At 42.3% G+C, this 19,154-nt stretch overlaps 2 protein-coding genes across 5 annotated transcripts; one reads left to right on the top strand and one right to left on the bottom strand.

Annotated features, from left to right (window-relative positions):
• Nucleotides 1-246: 246 nt before the first annotated feature.
• c10h19orf44 (chromosome 10 C19orf44 homolog) lies at nt 247-5,691 on the top strand. 2 transcript variants are annotated; one of them, XM_054788872.1, is made up of 10 exons: nt 247-685; nt 757-885; nt 954-1,057; nt 1,124-1,523; nt 1,624-1,870; nt 1,949-2,028; nt 2,134-2,521; nt 2,605-2,673; nt 2,735-2,901; nt 2,976-5,691. In XM_054788872.1, exons 1-10 carry the CDS (start codon nt 560-562, stop codon nt 3,003-3,005), a joined length of 1,740 nt encoding a protein of 579 aa, XP_054644847.1. In that variant the 5' UTR covers nt 247-559; the 3' UTR covers nt 3,006-5,691. The 2 variants fall into 2 exon arrangements, with proteins under 2 accessions (XP_054644847.1, XP_054644846.1); XM_054788871.1 differs by having other exon boundaries at nt 1,621-1,870; nt 2,976-5,689.
• akr1a1b (aldo-keto reductase family 1, member A1b (aldehyde reductase)) lies at nt 3,215-11,584 on the bottom strand. Of its 3 annotated transcripts, XM_054788877.1 has the most exons (9): nt 11,406-11,583; nt 10,340-10,435; nt 6,879-6,998; nt 6,641-6,792; nt 6,285-6,480; nt 4,962-5,161; nt 4,454-4,526; nt 4,292-4,378; nt 3,217-3,528 (listed from the first exon to the last, which is right to left on the bottom strand). In XM_054788877.1, the coding sequence occupies exons 2-9, from the start codon at nt 10,418-10,420 to the stop codon at nt 3,463-3,465; spliced, it is 975 nt and encodes a 324-aa protein (XP_054644852.1). In that variant the 5' UTR covers nt 10,421-10,435; nt 11,406-11,583; the 3' UTR covers nt 3,217-3,462. The 3 variants fall into 3 exon arrangements, with proteins under 3 accessions (XP_054644854.1, XP_054644852.1, XP_054644853.1); XM_054788879.1 differs by lacking the exon at nt 11,406-11,583 and having other exon boundaries at nt 3,215-3,528; nt 10,340-10,432; XM_054788878.1 differs by lacking the exon at nt 4,292-4,378 and having other exon boundaries at nt 11,406-11,584.
• Between the last annotated feature and the right edge of the window lie 7,570 nt (nt 11,585-19,154).

The raw sequence follows: 19,154 nt of genomic DNA, 5'->3' as shown, positions 1-19,154 counted from the left end.
AAGTCTGGACATCCCGTTTCTAAGTGACGAAAAGCACACAAAATAAAGTGAGCATGGATTTAGTTTTTGGAATTCCGTCAGGTCAGCCTCATAGTGTACACATTTTATTTTCAGATTACTGCATAGTGTTACAGTCATGGGCATGGCCAAAAATATTGGCATCTTTGGCATTCCAATATTTTGGGCCATGTCTTTAAAGACACATCATGTAGTTCACCCTCCTAAGCAGAAGATGGCGGTAAGCGCCAATAGAAAAGGCAATAAATTGTCTCATAGCGAGAAAGAAAACTTCCATGGAGACGAAGGACGCCTGAGTGGGACCCAAAGTGGTAACGTTTGTACTTATTTGCTGTTTTAGCCTGGCTAATTGATTACCAACGACTGAAAATTTTATGAGGTCCATCAAGAGCGTGAATGGCACGTGTATGTGCTCCATTCGGTTACCTAGCTTGTTAGCTAGCGCCCATGCTAACCAGACCAGGAAGATAATCACGACTACCACATCAAGTACCGTGTTGTGATGAAGTTAGTAGTCCACTTTGTGTGAGGCTCCACAAACATGTGGAGACGAGGCGGCCGAAGCGACGCTCTGGACCGGGCACAGGCGCTGTTGTCCTCCAAGAGAAGCAGCCGAGCAGCCGCCGAGTCCACGCAAACATCCGCCACTAAAACCTCCACACATGCGGTCAGTCAGCACATAACATCTCTCAACGAAGCTGAAGACTCACATGACTTCCCCTCGTTCCTTTCTCACAGGACGTCAAAAGCCGCCATGCTCCACCAAATATAAATCAGGTGATGTCAGACATGAGTGACGTGTCCCAGGTGAGTTCCGAGCCAGAGGTCTGTGGTGCTACTCGGCCGGGGAAAAAACAGGAAGTTGAGGTAAACATCTAAAGAAAACAATGTGAAAAGACATTTGACAATCTGACCTTTTTTCTGACTGCTTGTAGGCTCAACCTCAGAGCCCCGTTGGAGGAGGCAGCAGGTACCTCAAGAAACCGCCTCATCCTCCCAGCAGCCAATCTCCCGTGAGGCAGCAGTCACACGTTGACAGGTGCGTTATATGTGGGAGGAGCCTAACAAGACATCAGTCAATCTGATCTTTTTCTTCACGCTGCAGACTGCTGTCCTCTTCCAGCTCACAAACGGCTGCTCTAAGGAGGCTCGCTCAAATCGAGAGTCGGGTCCACAGTCGTCAGCGAGCTCCGGAACCACAACCTCTGAACCAGATCCAAAGTCCAAGCTCTGATGTGGGCCTCTCCTCGCTCTCCCATGTCCCAGGAGCTCCTGTGCCCTCCTCATCCCAGCCCAGCAGTCAGGAGGGGTTGCGGTTTCTCAAGAAAAACACAACTGGATCTCCAGAGGACCTGCATAAGGGTGTTGAGTCCAAACCAGCTGTGGCCTTGCTGCAGAAAGATGTGGAAAGTGATGAAGGCGATGTGAGGAAGCTTGTGGGCGACGCTTTGGACCCACCAGACGAGAACTGGACCAGCACTTCACCCAGGAGCAGAGCAGAGCTGGTATTGTTTACTTCTGTGTTTGACACCAAACATGTAACCTCTCTCCTTCACGAGGTGAGCAGCAAAACGTCTTTTTTTTTTTTTTTTTTTTTTACAGCAGCTCACCAGAAGTAGTCTGAGGTCTGCCTCGCCTTCTCCTCCCCCCTCTGGAGGTGGTCCCTCATCATCCTGCTCTCCTTCTCAGGGAAGACCCTTGTCTGAGGCCCGCCTCCTCCCCTCCCCAAGTCTACAGTGTTCTGACTCATCCAGGTCAGCCCCAGAGGAGGTCTTCTCTCTGGAAGAACTCTTTCCTGTTGGATGCAATGCAGACGCCCCCCCCAGTGAGGCCAGCTCAGTCTCGTCCCAATGTGAGCGATACACACACACACACACACACACACACACACACACACAAAGATGCTGATGTTGCATTGTTGTTCTCACAGCTGACTTTGAGATAAATGTGATGACGTTAGATGATCTCAACCCCGCCCCCTTTGCCACCGAGGAGACAGCCAGAGCACAGGTGAAACCTCAGAACACAACCATGTGCTTTTGTTGTGAAACGTTATCGCCACTGGAATGAGGTCTCGTGTTGGTTCCGTTTCTGTGTGTCCTTCCGTCTCGCTAGGCAGATGTTGAGCACGTGGTTTCACTTCCTCTTTTGCCAAGCGACCAGTGGGTGGAGCAGGTGGCAGACTATGAAAGTGACTTTGAGAGTGCCAGCAGAAGAGAGGCGGCCAATGACGTCAGCAGCAGCCAGGTGTCAGAGCACCTGGCGGGGGGTGAGGAGGAAGAGGATGTGGGTTCAGAGGTCAAAGATCATATAGACGCGTCCCGGGTGAGGACGGAAGGAGACTACTCAAGCACTTATTCAGACTTTAAAAAATCCCACACCTTGCGGACCTCAGGTCATAGTCAGAGATCTCCCAGCAGTGACTCCATGTTCTCCGTGCCACCTAGTAACCGCTTAAAAGATGTGGCGGCACAGACGGAGGCAAACGCTCTCTGGTTCACAGGTTAGTTCCTTGAACAGGAAGTAGACCACTGTAGTGAAACAGAGTTTTCTTATCTCTTGGCTCTGCCTCCCAACCTGCTTCAGGTTCTGCAGTGGGCATGGATTACACCACCCCCTCCATGGCTCCTCCCACTGGAACTTCTGAACCAGAAGGTGAGAAGCTGAAGTACACAACTCCTGCCAGGCGACCTCATGTGTCATGACCTTTCTATAGGCCTCGCCGCTGTCCAGCCTGACATGTTGACACTCAACGACATGCTGAGACAGCAGCTCGCCATGACACGACGCTTCATCGAAAGCAGCCGGCATCAGCATGCCAGCCTGCTGCAGAGCCTTGGACCGCCCAGCTACAGATACGCCACTTTGGAGGACACCATGCAGGTAACACACACACTTTTCATTTCTGGACCAAAATGTCCTCACAAGGAATAACTTGTTTTCTTCTTTCTTCACAGTACATCCGTAAACACACACACACAAAGTGACAGTGCAAGTTCCTCAGGAGGAATTTGACTCATTGTCATGGATGTAAACTCATGTCAAGGAAAGACTTGAACGAAAGGTCACATCCAACAGAGAGAGGACAGGGTGTGGAGATGCTCCACCTAAATGGACTCATTGTCCCTCATGAGGACCTCCAAATGGGACATAGTGTGTGTGCCTGTGTGTGACAATCATCTCATTCATTTTATACAGAACTTGTGAAAGACATTCTTTTATTTTTCTTGGACCATCTTCTTTATTACAAATTGTGATCTGCATTAGAGTATTTATTTTTGACAAGCTGCCTTAAGGAAGACGTGAACAGGAAGTGACCGCCTGTTTAAAAAATAATATTCCTTACAACCAACCATGAGAGAAGTACTGTGGGTTGAGGGTAGGGATTCTTTCGGGGGCCATGAGGCTGTTTGAAGGCACAAATGCTGGTCCAGTTATGAGTTCTCAGTAGGGGTCGTTAAAAGGATAGTGAGGATGCCCCGCATCCCGAGGAACTCGCTTCCCGTCCACCTGCAATACAGAGAGCTCACATAAAACTCCATGAAATTGTTTGCCACACAGGGTGTGTGTCCTCATTGTTTACTTCCTGGGTCACAGAGGCAAGCATCATGACCAGGGATGCACCGATCCACATTTTTCACTTCCGATCCCGATACCTGAATTTGGATATCTGCCGATACTGATACAATTCTGATACCAGAGCTTTGTTTGCCTTAATATGCAACTACACTGAAAGAATATCAGCAAAGAAGTAGCTACAAAAATATCAGCGAATGTTGCTGTCTCCACACATGCAGTGCCACACATACACACACGCTCAGCCTGATGCATTCATGGCTTCACAGAAAGTAGGACAAGATAGAACTTCACACAGAACACCTGGATACAGTAGCTATCATTGTTGCTAATTTTACATTAAGCTGTAATAAACTCCTACGATGTTGTAGTGGCCGAGAAGTTTTAGTTTTGTGTGTTTTGCGTGGCCATGAGCATGTCAAGCCTGTGTCTGTGTGCGTATGCGCGCGCGAGGGGGATAGCTGCAGTGGATGTGTGGAGACAGCTACGTTTGCTGATACTCTGTTGGCCCCTTTAGCTGACAACATTAAAGCACACACGTGGATCATGGCTCGGCAATCTCCACAGGTGGTATCTGCAATTTCCAATACACAAATTACACTGGTATTGGAACCCCATAGCGACACTGGATCGGGTCATCCCTAATTGTGACAACAAGAATCCTACTACAACAGTCCCAATGGAGCAGTCCACTTACCTGGATCATAGGAACGATGTAGCGCCAGTGTTTATTCAAAGCCGTGACACTACTCATCTCCGCCGCCTCCAGTGTGAAGTCAAACACCTGACAAGCCACCACCGTGACATCATCAGCACCGCTTTTGCTGCAGCGACATTAGCATTTCATATTTATGCACACCTGAATATTCTCTCGGATTCGGGCCTCGGTCACGCTCTTGGGGATGGTCACCACGCCGCGCTGCGTCTGCCACCTCACCACACAGAAATCACGATTAGTGGGCGGGTACCATGTGTTCATCGACCAGTGAAAACTGACGAATAATTTGATTCAAATGTCTTCACTAAAAAAATGAAAATACATGAAAATGAACTGGTGTGTGAATGCAGAGTTGCTGGTCAAATACATCACAGCATATTACAGCAACCCCCAGCTAACGTAGACATATGCCCCTTAGTGGCTGTGAGCATTATAATGATGACATCTGATGGGACATAGGATGTGCTACAAGTATAATCTTCTGGTGAAGTTGTGACTTTTGATTGTCATCCAAAAAATATGCAATATTTCATTATTTTTGTTCTTCATTTTGTTTTTTATGGATAAATTAAAACTTTAGCATTCAGCATACTCTCTCTGCCTTCACAAGCTAGGCTTCTAGATGGTTCTGTGCCAGTCTGGTTTTCACCTAAGGATGATCTGAGCAGGCGATTTCTTGTATTTGTTGGCCAGCGTGGCAATGGCGAGCTCATCCAGCAGGACGGGTTCCTCTGGATGTTTCCAGGTGCGGTCCGGGGAGCCGAGGGGGCTGTACGCTGTCATCACCAGGCCCCGGGCCCTGCAGTGGGCCTGCAGTTCCACCTGGGCCAGGTAGGGGTGGCTCTCTACCTGCTCCAACCAAACACAAAGTCACAAGTTGAAGACCGGCTGCATTAATGACCTCATAAGTAGGGATGTTCCGGTCGATCGATTTCCGTGATCGGCATATGCCGATAAATGCCTTTCAACGCCAATCAAAAAAGCCGATCACCTCTGGCTTGTACTATTGCAGCATGCAGCCTGTAGTGAGCCTCCCCCGCTCAATTTCCTTCACACTGCGCAGGCATGCCAAACCCAAAAAAATCATGTCTATCACGTGGAACTTACCTGCTGTTTGTGAGAGTGATATAAAATTTGCACCCTGCAAAACATGCCACGAATAATATCTCGCTGGGGTAGCACGTTAAAAAGTTTTAATATGGCATTTGAAGAACAAACTTGACGAAGTACGGTGAGTTTGAGGCTCACGATGTGATCATCAGTCAAGTTGCAGCTAGTATGGCCATTGCTGGACAACACTCGCCCTCGTATGTGTGACAGTGAAAAGTCTAAAGCATATACTGTAAAGCCAAATAATAACTGAATTCAACAACGGGAAGACAACAGGTTTGCCCACTGCTCTCACACTTGGAGCCCTGCTGTTTGATACCTGGAGGTCCTGCTAGAACACCATCACACCATGTACTCTCACATCCAAACTCTCATTAAAGAAGGCATCTCATCTTATCCTCCAAGTTTCACGAGTGACACATTTTCTCCTGAAAAAGTAAGTCAAATATGTTTTTGTCTAAATTAAGGTGATTTTATGGTTCCCTTTTTCATACTAATTGCAGGGGTGCAACCAGGAATTCTGGGCCCCATGAAAAAAAAAAAAATTAACTTCAGGCGCCCTCCCTTTTTATTTATTAACAGCTACCTATTCTTTGGAGACCTTGGAATTGTCCTAACATTTCCCCCTTGTACGGCACCTCTGGCTAATAGCACTCATCATAAATACATTTCAAAATGTACACTTTATCGATGTGATCAATATTGGTATCGGTCAATTTCACTCATGGATAATGGGTATTGGAATCGGCAGCATAAAACCCTGATAGGAGCATCCCTACTCATAAGTGTACAGTATATAAGAGATGTGTCATCCCTTAGGGCGCTGTTAATGCTGCCTCAGCAAATAGAAAACTTGGCATACCTGCAGGACGGCGGGCTTGATGCCGGCCACAGACAGGATGTCATCCACCTGCCGGCTGTTAAAGTTGGAGAGGCCGATTGCTCGGACCAGACCTTTCCCCACCAGCTTCTCCATGGCGGCCCATGTCAGCTTGTAGTCTATGTCATCATACAGCATCGAGCCGTCCTCCTTTTTCGGGAAAGGTGTGTCCCCGCGTCTGGTGATGTGGAGCGAGTGCCGCAGCAGTGTTGGAAAAAAAGAACAAAGGCTGAAATAAGAACTCAACCAGTTGGTTTGATGTGCTTACAGGACTGGCCTGCATTCCTCAGCAAAGCAATTATGTGGGATGAGTGAGGCTACAGTACAGTGATGCTCACTGGAAGGCGTGGGGCCAGTGGATCAGGTAGAGGTCTAAATATTCCAGCCGCAGGTCTTTGAGGGTTTGTAGCAGCGCCGGCTCCACATCCTCAGGGTGATGTCGTGTGTTCCACAGCTTGGATGTGACGAACAGGTCCTCTCGCCTTAGATCCTGCACGTGACATCAGCATGTTAGCCCCACCTCCCCAAATACAAAGACCGCATCTTTGGTCGATTCAAACATTTGGTGTTATTTACATTGTTGTGGTCCAGCGTCTCCTGAAGGGCTTCTCCGATCTCAGCCTCGTTGCCGTAGATGGCAGCACAGTCGATGTGGCGATACCCGGCCTGCAGGGCCCACATGACGGCTTGTTTGACCTGTGACACAAAAAGCTTACATTTAAACGCATTGCAAGATGTACATCTTGACCTGTGACCTTGTCATCGCAGCAGAGAATGTAAACACAGCTTTGAATGTACAGAACGTCAAGACACAATACAGTAGATAGATGCTATTAGGGTTACAATCTATGAAAACATGCTGTTACCTAACATCACATCTTGTCAACGCATCTTCCTGCTGGAACATGTTAAGTGAACTGACTTGTGAGACACCGCCCTCTGCTGGATTCAAACATTTTTACCCTGTAGATAGCCACTTTCTATTTAAGTTAACATACCTGTACAGTACAAAAAGCAATTATTTACAATTGAAGGCAGAGAAAAGAAATTTGCAAATAGATATACCGTACATCCCAGGACTCTGATCCACCTTGAGCGTAACGATAACGTACATAATTGTACCTGGTGCAATACCGGACTGTTCAGTCTGCCTGCATGGGACAATACGCTCTTATGTGTGGCAGTTTTTCGGTTTTGCAATTCATTTTTTTATGTGTGTCCAGGCTGGCAATAAGCCCTCCCCGCGATGTAATGTCTCATTCCCCATACTGTAGCTATATCAAGTGAGGGACAAAAGCAGACGAAAAGCAGTGCTACAGGCTGCAACTAAATGGTCGCATTTTCAACTAAAACATGAGACACTGCGAGTGAATTTTTAATCTGCTCGCGCATGTGCGACCATATAAAAGTATGTATCCCTTATTGAGTTGACTGGGAACGTCACTTATTGCAGTGCGAATGAAAAAGTAGTCTGTGAAATGTGTAGTCAATTTACGACAGCTTGTTGCATTCTAAGCTTATAGATGCCAGCGTGTGTGATCGCTCACGTTTGACTCGCATTGAAGTTTGACTATTCTACCATCTTTGTTTACACATTTTGCCTGGCTCCACTGTTTCTCTGGCGGCAGCAGTTATCCGCCTAGTCTCTGGACTGACTTTTTTTCTTTTTTTTTAACCACAGTGACATTTTGTCTTTAAAACAAGCAAGCAATGTGGTTTGTTCGGAGTTTGATTTTGTCCCACAGGGAAACTATGGTGGCTGTCACATTCTTGGGGTACTTTTTTAAAAGCGTCACTTAACAACCTTGCTCTCGTATTACCATTATAATAATTGTTTTCAATTATCAGTCTTCAAAACACTGTTTAACATAAACACATAGTGTGTCCAGCTTTAAAATAGTGACGCTATCACGGGATCTTAACCAGTAGCTTGTGAACTACCAGTAGCTCGCCATCTGATCAGTTGAGTAGTTCACCAAAGTATATTAGCTTCAACTATTAATTAGTATTTATTATAACTGTTCAATTCAGACAAGATGCCTGTGTCTAATGACTAATGACCACAAAATAGCATAAAGACAATGAGCACATTAAGTGGAGGTGTGGTTTGTAAATAAAGTACAACTGAAATGTTGGCAGTCACATAAAACACAAGGTGCCAGCCCCCCTTTTTTTTCCAGAAGTTGGCAAACTTACCAGTTCATTTGCCAATTGCATTTTAATATTGAATATTTGTTGTTGCCGACAAACTCGTGCTCCACACTTCAGCCCAGGAGTTGACAGTAAAATGAGCGCAAATGAGCTAGTTTGACAATCCACAATAACTCCAAAAGACCAAGACAGGAGACAAAAACCAAAGAAAAAGGAAAGAGGGCGGTATTGGAGTTATAATGTACATATCATGCCACCAATGAGGCCTTCCAGATGCTAGGGATAGAAACAGGGTGGATAGAGAAGACAGTTGTTATTTACTGTTTGAGTATTTATCAGTAATACAGTGAAAATGAGAGGAAATGTGAATATTTACTTTGCAAGTCGATTTCGGTGTGCACCCCTGTATTTTCTGCTTGCGCTCCTAAAATTTTAATTTAGGGGCCACTGTGTTCTTGGTAAAAAAAAAAGGTAGTCTGGAGCCCTGAAAAGGCGAGGCATTCGAGAGCTAGGCGACAACCACCGCATGGAAGGCGTCCCACCTCTGCTGCCTGGCCTCGTGCCTCGGGAGGTGGTCTGTGTCAGCAATGTGTGAAGAGACTAGGACCCGGCGGATCTCCTCAGCTACAGTGCTCGCCGGGCTCCTCGCCTCCTTGCCCTGACTTCAAGGTGCGGTGCACTTGCTTTTGAACACTTCACATTCCATGAAATACATTAAAGGACACATATGAGTGCATAAGATGAATGCAGACTCTAAATTGTCCATAGGTATGAATGTGAGCGTGAATGATTGTCTATATGTGCCCTGCGATTGGCTGGCGACCAGTACAGGGTGTACCCCGCCTCTCAGCCAAAGTCAGCAGGGATAGCCTCCAGCATACCCCCGTGACCCTAATGAGGATAAACGGCATAGAAAACGGATGGATGGAAGATGAAAAGCAGCGTGGTGCCATTATTCAGTAAAGATACGAACGGTGCCAACTTCACTCAGGTTCAGTGCATCACGCTGCAACTATGAACACTGCACTTAAGGTAATAAGGAAAACATTAAATAATCATCACCCTGTTCAAACTCCTACTGTTGTACTTGCACCTTCCAATAAACACTGTAAACCAGGGATATTCAATATGCGGCCCAGGGGCCATACTTGGTTCACAGCTTGTTCTTGATTGTCCCATGGCTTTTCTAAAAATAAACTTGTAAGATATATTATTAGATATTGCACTAATTTGCTTTGTCACCTAAAACACAAAGCTTATATAGCTTATAGTACAATATACTGACTTACATCTTTAATGTACACATCAAAGTGGCCACCACATCCTTCAATTTGTGTATGTGATACATCAATATTTTTCTTATTTATTTGAGAGATTATTTATTGGAGAATTACCTGCCAGTAGATTGCATTTTCATAGCCTTAGTGAGGATAAGAGGCATAGAACATGGATGGACGGATGGATGGATGGATGGATGGATGGATGGATGGATGGATGGATGGATGGATGGATTTAACACAAAAGCCAAGCAGTTTTATGTTTTGCATTTTTTCCCTTACTGTACCAAAAATGAACCAACCATGACCTTAATACTGAAGAATGCCATACCGTTCCACCTCTAGTATTCCGTACACAAGTGATACTTTGTTTACTGCAAAATTCAGTTTTTGCTAAAAAGCAAAATAAAAAAAGATTTTGGGAGAAAAAAAGTTTTAAATGCAAAATACATACCAAAACCACGGCCCAAAAACCGAGATACTTTCCCGACAATTCATAATTGTACTACTTCTGGGGCGTTCCACACATGTCAATGACTAGCTGTTATTCTATATGCCACTTTGGGAATACACAAAAAAGGAATATCTTTTTAAGCTTGTCTACTGTACCTTTCCAAGCTCACTCTTCCATGTCCCCAGGCCGATGAGGGGCATCTTGCGGCCCGTGTAGAGAACAGCAAAGTCGTTCATGTCTCTCTGAGGAACCTTAGAGGAGACGCATGCGTTGTTATACAGCTTATTTATGTCTAGTTTTTGCTTCACTTGCTTCTCCAAAAAGATATTAGAGAACATAAGCAATGAGTCATTGAGTTAAGTGCTGACACTAAAACTAACCAACAATCTTAGGTTACAGCTAATGTTTAGTCCAAAACTACATTCCAACTGCAGGCGACAGGAAGGGTGATGCTGACTTGCATTGAAAAAAAAATGTCAGCAGACTGAAGGTCAATGGTAGCCTTGCATGTTTAAAATGGTACAATTTTTATGTCTTTGTTAAACACTAGCCATTCTAATGCTAACATTTCCAAAATAAATATAACATTGCAAAATAATACAGCAAAGAGATTCACAAAGACATTTAGAAAAATTTACTTTTTTCATTCCGATTGCATTCCGTGTCTTTAAAGACGGACATCCTTCTGGCTAGCCTGGTAGCCTGACAAACTTAGGTTTGGTAATGTCACTTACAGCATTTCTATCATGCTGTTGTTTTGGGGGTTTGTGTTAGTGTTTTCCCCCTGTCGGCCACCGTACAGACTTCACTTGTGAACAATAAAATTGTAATATTTTGTTTACTGAAAATTGCTCATCATATGAATATCCATATCCAAATATTCACATCACGTTACATCAATTCTTTCATTTCTGAATGTCTAATCTTGTGTGAACTTCTAAAAGCTGTTAAGTAATACTAAAAATTAAATTAAATTACTTAAAATGTCATCGTATTAAGTGTGGGCGTGCAACAAGGAGCAAATGACGCTGCGTCAGCTAGCTAACGTTAGCATAAGTTTGTGGTCAAGTCAACAATTTATAAGTTAATTTTAACTTTTAGACTGTGACGTTCTGCCTTTTTCTCTTAACCGTTCAAATCGTTCACGAAGTCGCTATGAAACAAAATTAGTGCGCATTTAATGAAGAGATTATATTTTTCCCCCGCGGGGCACCAGCTTACTGTTTAGTCTGTTCTTTTCTGATGTTTGTTGGAAAGGGCAGACCTTCTCCTCCTCCTGCTGCTACTACTACTGCTGCTGCCAGGAGTGTCTACAAAGGCTCTTGCGCCTCGGGAGCCAAACGGCCACAGACTAGCTTCTCCTGCAGCTGTTGAAAAACATCTTCCGGATAAAGATATATCTACTTCCGTCTATTGCCGCCAAAATAAGAGTCTGGTATCTCGGCGGGGACGCTAGTGTTGGAACGTACCCGTGTTCTTGCTGACTGCTTCGGTCTCTCCTCGGAGACTGCGTGTATGTGTATGTATGTGCGGGCACAATAGGCACGTGCATACAGTGCACAAGCAGTGCGTTAGTGCCAGCCATTAGCGCCATTCCCCCTTTTCGGCCGAACGACAAATGTCATTCGGTTTAACTCAAATTATGAAGACTAAAGACATTTTTCGTACCATCTGTTTTCTGAAACCAGTATTATATATGCTCTTATATTTTTTTGAATGAAAAAGGTGTAATTTGAGTAGCTCACCAAAGGGTTAAAGAATATTTGCTCCAACTCTCAGTAGTTTTTGTATTATAACTGTTGAATTCAGACTTTATACCTTTTATCTCATGACAAATAACCACAAAATAGCATAAAGACGACGGCCACACGGTTTGAGTGGAGAACTGCTTGGAAAATAAAGTCATGTAAAGTCATGAAATGTTGCCAGTCATAAATAAAGCACAAATAGTTGACATCTCGAATATAGTGATGAAAGTTGGAGACCCCTGCAACCTGGACACTGAATTTATCCTGTTTTAAGTTGAGCAGGACAGATGTTTATTTAATAAAGATATTTATTTGTATTATTTGAGTCTATGAATTTTGTTACCTTGAACTAAAAAATAAATGAATATATATTGAACAATTTATTTCCCATGTATTTATATTACAGTACTCCAAAACATGCATCAAATTAAATTCAGATTTGTGTCACATTGTACAAAAATCGTTTCACACAAATAAAGGCAAAAAAATACAATCCACCCAAATGTTTATTTTTTAATAATTACCTATTTGCCAGGGGCCCTTGTAATTGTCTAACGGCGCCCTTTGCCAACACCACATAAATGAACTGAAAAATCTACAGTTAATAAATGTGATCTGTATCGGTATCAGCCGATCTCACTCATGGATGGTATCGGAATCGACAGCATAAAACTCTGATTGGCGCATCCCTACCTTTTATCGTATAAATACGCCTATAAAATGCCACAACATGACACTGCATTTACCACATTATCCCAGTCGAAATGTGTTCAAGGTCAAGGTTTATTTATAAAGCACATTTAAAACAAACAGTTCATGCTGACCCAAAGTGCTGTACAGGTTGAGAAAATAAAATGCTGAAAATTAAATAAAAATAGCCAAAATAAGAAACATGTAGCAAGTTTTAAGTGCATTAAAACCAGCCAGTGCCAGTGCATTATAGTGTGTTTTTAGTGCTGATTTAAAACACTCCACAGAAGGATCAGTTTTAATTTGCAAAGGGAGAGATTTCTATAATGTAGGGCCTGCGACTGCAAAAGTGCTGTCCCCTCTTCTTTTCAGTCTAGTCCTGGGACAATGTAAGAGAGACTGGTTACAAGACCTCGGTTTTCTAGTAGGAGTGTGCAAAGTCAGCAAATCAGATAAATAAGAGGGGTCTAGCCCATTTAGGCATTTAAAAACAAGCAATAAAATCTTAAAATGAATCCTAAAAACAACAGGCAGCAGTAAGACCATTTCAAAGTGGTTTATGAGTAGATATGGCTTCGCCTTAGTAAGAATCCTAAAGTGAAAGAATCTTGCTTTGATTGCCAAGATTAAAAGAGCCGTCAATAAAAACACCAAGGTTTTGAACACAGGGGTGACAATAAGATCAAAGCGGGCCTACAGCACTGTTGACACAAGTGAGGGCTGTGTCCCCAAAAATCACAATCTGTTTTCTTTGCATTTAAATTCAGAAAATGTATTTGACAGCCAGGTTTTTACATTACGTAGCCATTTTTTTAAGGCCATAAAGGGATCAGTTTTGGATTTTAGGGGCAGATACAGGTGGACATCATTTTGCAAAACATGAAATGAAATGTTATGTTTTTTAAAAATTTAACCCAGTGGCAGCAAATACAATAAAAACAAGACAGGACCTAAAATAGAACTTTGGGGCACCCCATAGCCAAGAGGGGAAGTCTTTGATGTAAATGCACCCAAGACTGACAGAGAAAGACCATTCAGTTAAGTACGACTGACACTAATGGAGGATAGTGCTTTTAAGTCTTATGGGCCTCATTCACGAACATCTTCTTAAAAGTCTTCTTAAGAAGTGTACTTAAGAAGGCGCGGGTTGGAAACTGCGCCACATTCACGACACGTTCTTAAGTAGAGATAATCGTTCACACCGGTGTTCTTAGGTTGATGAATGCCAACTGCGATGCACGTGCATGTGAGCCCTAGTTTGCATAGGTCACCGCCTATTATTTCCTATATAAGGTAAAAAAAAATGTGCCGTGCGCAACAGGCAGCTGGAGGCGGAGATGGCAACGCGCAAGGGCAAGACTGAGGAGCAGCTGGACAACAAACGAAAGAAAAACTTCAATTCTGCTGAAATAGAGGTGCTTTTACAAGGAGTGACCGAACACAAGACCACCTTATTTTCACGTGTATCCACCGGTCATCAGGCCATCCAAAAAGAGGCGGCATGGAGCACCATTGCAGGAAACATAAATGCCGTTTCCACGGAGAAACGCGCCACAGCAGAGGTTAAAAAGAAGTGTTTTGACTTAAAATAGACTCAAAAAAAAGATTAGACTGCACCGCAGGGATCTGGAGGAAACGGGAGGTGGGCCATCAATCAGAAACCAAACCATTTCGGAAACTCTAGAAAATATTTACACAATCATGATGGAAAAATAAAGTCAAAATACATAGTTTGTGTGTGACAATTTATTTTTTCTGTGGTTACATTTGATTAGACGCTGCCTAATTAATACAGCAGCCCCGTGCTCTGGCTCAAGACGTGGCTGGGGGCGCATGTCGTTATCTGGGGGTGCTACGTGCGCAATAGGCACACCACGTTTCATTGCGATGTTATTCTGATGATCCTGCACACCTGCAAGAACAGAGAGGGAAGCCTGAAGCCTGAAGCAGGACATCAAATATTCGTCGCTTTCAGCAAATAAATCTAATGGTCCCTTTACATTCTCTCTCTGTGCAGCGCACGTCCAGCCAGCTACTTTTTTTTGATGAATTGGGATTTGAATATATATTTATCCATGGAGTATATTTCAGTTGTTTTGATGATAAATAATTGTTGGGATATTTTATTTGCACGACATTTTTTGGGATCAGGTTGCAAAATCCATCATGAGGGCGATTGCGCATTGAAAGTGCAAGCTTTGCTTGTGCGTAAGAGTCCTCCTGAGCGTTCGTAGAATTTGTTCTTAGATCTAAGAACTGTGAGTTAAGAACACGTTTCGTGAATGCCAAAAATCTTCGTAAGAAGGCTTTAAGAACACATTTGTGCGTAAGAACGTTTCGTGAATGAGGCCCAATGTCTCTAGGCGGGACAGAAGGATATTGTGGTCAAATGTGTCAAAAGCTGCCGTCAAATCTAAAAGCACCAGCATAGCTGAGCCACTAGACTCTGCTATTAAAAGCAAATCATTAAAATTTTTTAAAAGTGCAGTTTCTGTACTATGACAGGGTTTAAATCCAGATTGACATTTTTCAGCAATGTTGTTTGACTTGAGATGAGATTCCAGTTGGGCATAGACCACTTTTTCCAAAACGTTGTGTTTTCTTCAATTATATCAACTTGTAATATAATGCTGCTTCATGTTCTGAAAGACTGCAATTTTTTGATATGTTCACATAAATATACATTGTAAATGTCATTGTTTAATAGGTTTAAAAAGCTAAATTTAATTATATCAAGTACTGCTTCATGTTGTTCAAGATTGCAATCTTTAACGTGTTCACATACATGTATCATACATCGTAAATGTCATAGTTTAGTAGGATGTAGTGTAAAACATTTACCGGTATGTTAAATAACAAACGACAGTAATATTGGGTTATTTCATCCAAAGACTCTGCTGTCCTTCAAAAGGGATGCATTTTTTTTTGCATTTTCACTTCCTGTCCATCCCTCTTTCAGGTCCTGTAGAGAAGACAACACACATGAGCATGAGTATCATTTATGTCTTAAATGGCCCATTTACTCTTATTTTTGGGTATTATGAATGTAAATAGGTATTTACATACTATAGGTAGGGGTGCCGTAAAGGGGGGGAAAGGACAATTCCAATTAGGGCCCCTGACTGAGAGCGGCCCCACTAAATAGTAATTAGTAGTTAGTAATTAGTAGGGGTGTAACGATTCGTTTTAATAACAATTCGATTCGTGTCACGATTCATGGTTGCCAATTATTTGCCGATTATTGTATTTCACAGGTCCACTACAACTCCCATGACCACCACATACCCGGAAAACGACAGACTGAATTTCTTTTTTGTTTTTATTGAGTCTTAATCAGTAAAAGTGCTTAAAAAACATAGATCCATATAAAGCATGCCATGCTTAAATCCATTGCTTTATTTCCTAGTATCGATTCGATCGATTGATTACCTTTTTAAACGATGTTAGATCGATATATGCCGTCCAGAAGGGAAACTTGCTAAACACACATCGATGTTGGATGGTAGGAATATAAATCGATGCATTGATGTGGTGAATGAATCGTTACACCCCTTAGGTGGTAATTTTGTTATCTGGTTGTGATTGTGAGTTATTCAGGAAATTTTTCTTCATGACCTTGTAATTTGCAAATGCAAATTAAATTATCTTCAGTAGCATGTTGACACATCCAGTTATTAATCACTGCCACTCTCCAGTAGTCTGGTACTCACAGCAATGTCATCCACACCAAGGATGCTAAATGAATATGTCTGTCCATTCTCCACACACTTCCATATTATGCCCTAACGTGTTTGACCGCCATGACGGTAAGCAGAATCCAGAAACATTGCATTGTGAACATGCACTTGACACACTGTGCATCCCCCAAAAAAAGTTTGTCATTTTCAGGGTTCCCAAAGACAAAGACAGGTATGTGTCATGAAAACGTTGTAGATTTATAACACTGGTAGTTGTACACCAGGACAGTGGCCAAGCAGGTGATGATGATGATTTAGTCTATAGCCTAAGTTTAAAAAAAAAATCCATATTATAGTACTTTTATTTAAAGACAAATAAGTATTATTAAATCAAATTTCTGTTGTGCCTTATGGTTATAAAAAATAACCAGATTATTTTGTATGATGCCTGTTAAGCGTAATTTCATCAAAGTGGACGTGCACCGTATAACTTTATTTTACACTTATCTTGTACACTGTGTGCGACAAAACATTTTTTGTCTCTTATCCATTTCTTCTTTTTGCATTTTGAAGCTCAACTTAGAACAGGGGTCTCCAACTTACCATCATGTCGAACTTTCCGCTCCGTGGCGTACTACACTCTATTCCATGCATTTGCAACCTGTCACTACGCAATACGTACCCCGAACGCAATCGGTTCGACTCTATACCATGAGCACTCTGCTTATGGTTGTTTACACTGAAATATAATTCCATTTTATGTGTTTTATTGTCTTTATTTATGAATGTTACAACTAACCGGATATGACGTTTACGTCTGCGCTACATGCGTTGCGTAAGTTTTTACGTAGCTCATGTCATAAGACGATAGAAACATCCGCATGCTAACAAAGTATTTTAACAAGAGTCACTTATAAAATAACCTCCCAACATATTACATACACTCCTGATCAAAATCTTAAGACCAGTTGAAAAATTGCTAGAATTTGCGTTTTGCACATTTGGATCTTGATGAGGTTTTAAGTAGAGCTACAATATGCAAAACCAAGAAGGGAGAGTGAGACAAAAAGCATTTTGAAAAAGTAATTTATTGAAAACAACAATTAAACTGAAATAGGCTGCTTATCAGCTGATCAAAAGTTTAAGATCATTGCTCAAGAAAGAATAAAACTTTTGTCTACCTTTCAATGTCCCATGTTTGATGCAAAGTTTAAACGGGCAGTTTTGTGGCGTTAAAGAGACTAATTCCTTTTTTGTTTTTTAAAACCCTTTTCCCCCAGATGCCGTCTGATGGTTATTGCGCTGCAGTCGGCACCAGTAAGGGCCTTAATTTGGGTGGAAGACCGCCCTGCGTCTTGATGGACAGCCAACTGGATCCTCCGGCTCAGCGCAGGTGTGACTTTTTTGTTCCATAATGTTCAGGATCTTTCAAATAATTTAGAATGACTGTCTTACTGCGTCCAACCTCAGCAGCAATGGCACGCTGCGAGAGGCCTTGCTTATGCAGCTTGACAATCCGACCACGTTCAAAAAGAGAAAGCTTCTTAGCTTTACCCATCAGGAGGGCATGACAGTGTGAATGCCTGACAGAAAATGAACATTTTTAGCAGATTTTGGCTTTTATAGCCTGTGGTCTTAAACCTTTGATCAGGTGATAAACAACCTACGGTATTTCATTTTTTTTTTGTTTTGTTTAAATTACAAGTTCCAAATGTTTCTTGTGTCACTCCTCCTTCTTGCTTTTGCATATTGTCGCTCTACTTAAACATTTTTCAACTGGTCTTAAGATTTTGATCAGGAGTGTATGTGAAGTATGGTTATGGCCCATTTATGTTCAAACATTTAAAAAATAATAACTACAACAGCACAGTGATACAGCCGACTGGACAAATCCCATCCATTTAGCGTCTTTGAAACACACCCTCTTTGTTTGTTCTTAAACCTGATTGAATGTTAACTGATGCATTCAAGGACGCCAATTCTGTGGTAGAATGTGTTGTCTTGCTTGAAATTACATAATAACGGTCACATTAGTTGAATACTTTGAATGGCAACACATTTTATTCAACACGCTCACTGAAAATCTCAAGTACTGTATTTTCAAGTCGTGAAAGGCCGATTCAAGTCCCGAGTTAGTAATGTCTTAGTCCAATTCACGTTGCAGGTCTTTGATTATATACAGTCATGGAAAAAATGATTAGACCGCCCTTGCTTCTTCAGTTTATTGATCCATTTTAATGCCTGGTACAACGAAAGGCAACTTTCATGGTTTCCTTGATAACAACCAAAATGAATAGCTACTGCCTAAAAAATTAACTCTTGTGAGCTATTTTTGTTGTCATTGTTATATTTGTCCAAACAAAGGTACCTTTAGTTGTATCAGGCATCAAAATGAACAAGAAACTGAAGAAACAAAGGTGGTCTAATCATTTTTTTTTTAGACTGTACAAGTCAAGTCTGAAGTCATCAAAAATTTGACTCGTTTCATTTGAGTGCACACCTCTGGTTAGAAACCAATAAAGTCTATCCATCTGATCTAACATTTAGATTTGATTATTAAGAACTTTATTGAATATAATTTAATCCAAATATCCAACTGTCAATTCTGGGTTTATTTATGCAACCACTTAGCACGTTATCCAACAAAGACTACATTGAACCACACCTTAGTTGAACCACACCTTAGCATGTCAGTAAATTAGAATGTTTTTGAAAAGTTAATTTAAGTAGTTATGTTCTCCCCATGCGTGCGTGGGTTTTCTCCGGGTACTCCGGTTTCCTCCCACATTCCAAAAACATGCATGTTAGGTTAATTGCAGATTCTAAAAAGTCCATAGGTATGAATGTGAGTGTGA

The sequence above is a fragment of the Dunckerocampus dactyliophorus genome, chromosome 10 (genome assembly GCF_027744805.1).
Source record: "Dunckerocampus dactyliophorus isolate RoL2022-P2 chromosome 10, RoL_Ddac_1.1, whole genome shotgun sequence".
Taxonomy (NCBI): Eukaryota; Metazoa; Chordata; class Actinopteri; order Syngnathiformes; family Syngnathidae; genus Dunckerocampus; species Dunckerocampus dactyliophorus.
This window is presented reverse-complemented; position numbering and strand designations above follow the sequence as displayed.

What these genes read in the sequence shown, in the direction of transcription:
- c10h19orf44 (XM_054788871.1), top strand. Translation starts at nt 560, where the DNA reads ATGTGGAGACGAGGCGGCCGAAGCGACGCTCTGGACCGGGCACAGGCG. An exon ending in CTAAAACCTCCACACATGCG is followed by an intron (nt 686 to 756) that starts GTCAGTCAGCAC and finishes CCTTTCTCACAG; the next exon opens with GACGTCAAAAGCCGCCATGC. An exon ending in CAGCAGTCACACGTTGACAG is followed by an intron (nt 1,058 to 1,123) that starts GTGCGTTATATG and finishes TTCACGCTGCAG; the next exon opens with ACTGCTGTCCTCTTCCAGCT.
- akr1a1b (XM_054788877.1), bottom strand. Translation starts at nt 10,420, where the DNA reads ATGAACGACTTTGCTGTTCTCTACACGGGCCGCAAGATGCCCCTCATC. An exon ending in AGACGCTGGACCACAACAAT is followed by an intron (nt 6,793 to 6,878) that starts GTAAATAACACC and finishes TGTCACGTGCAG; the next exon opens with GATCTAAGGCGAGAGGACCT. An exon ending in GAATCCGAGAGAATATTCAG is followed by an intron (nt 4,379 to 4,453) that starts GTGTGCATAAAT and finishes GTGGCTTGTCAG; the next exon opens with GTGTTTGACTTCACACTGGA.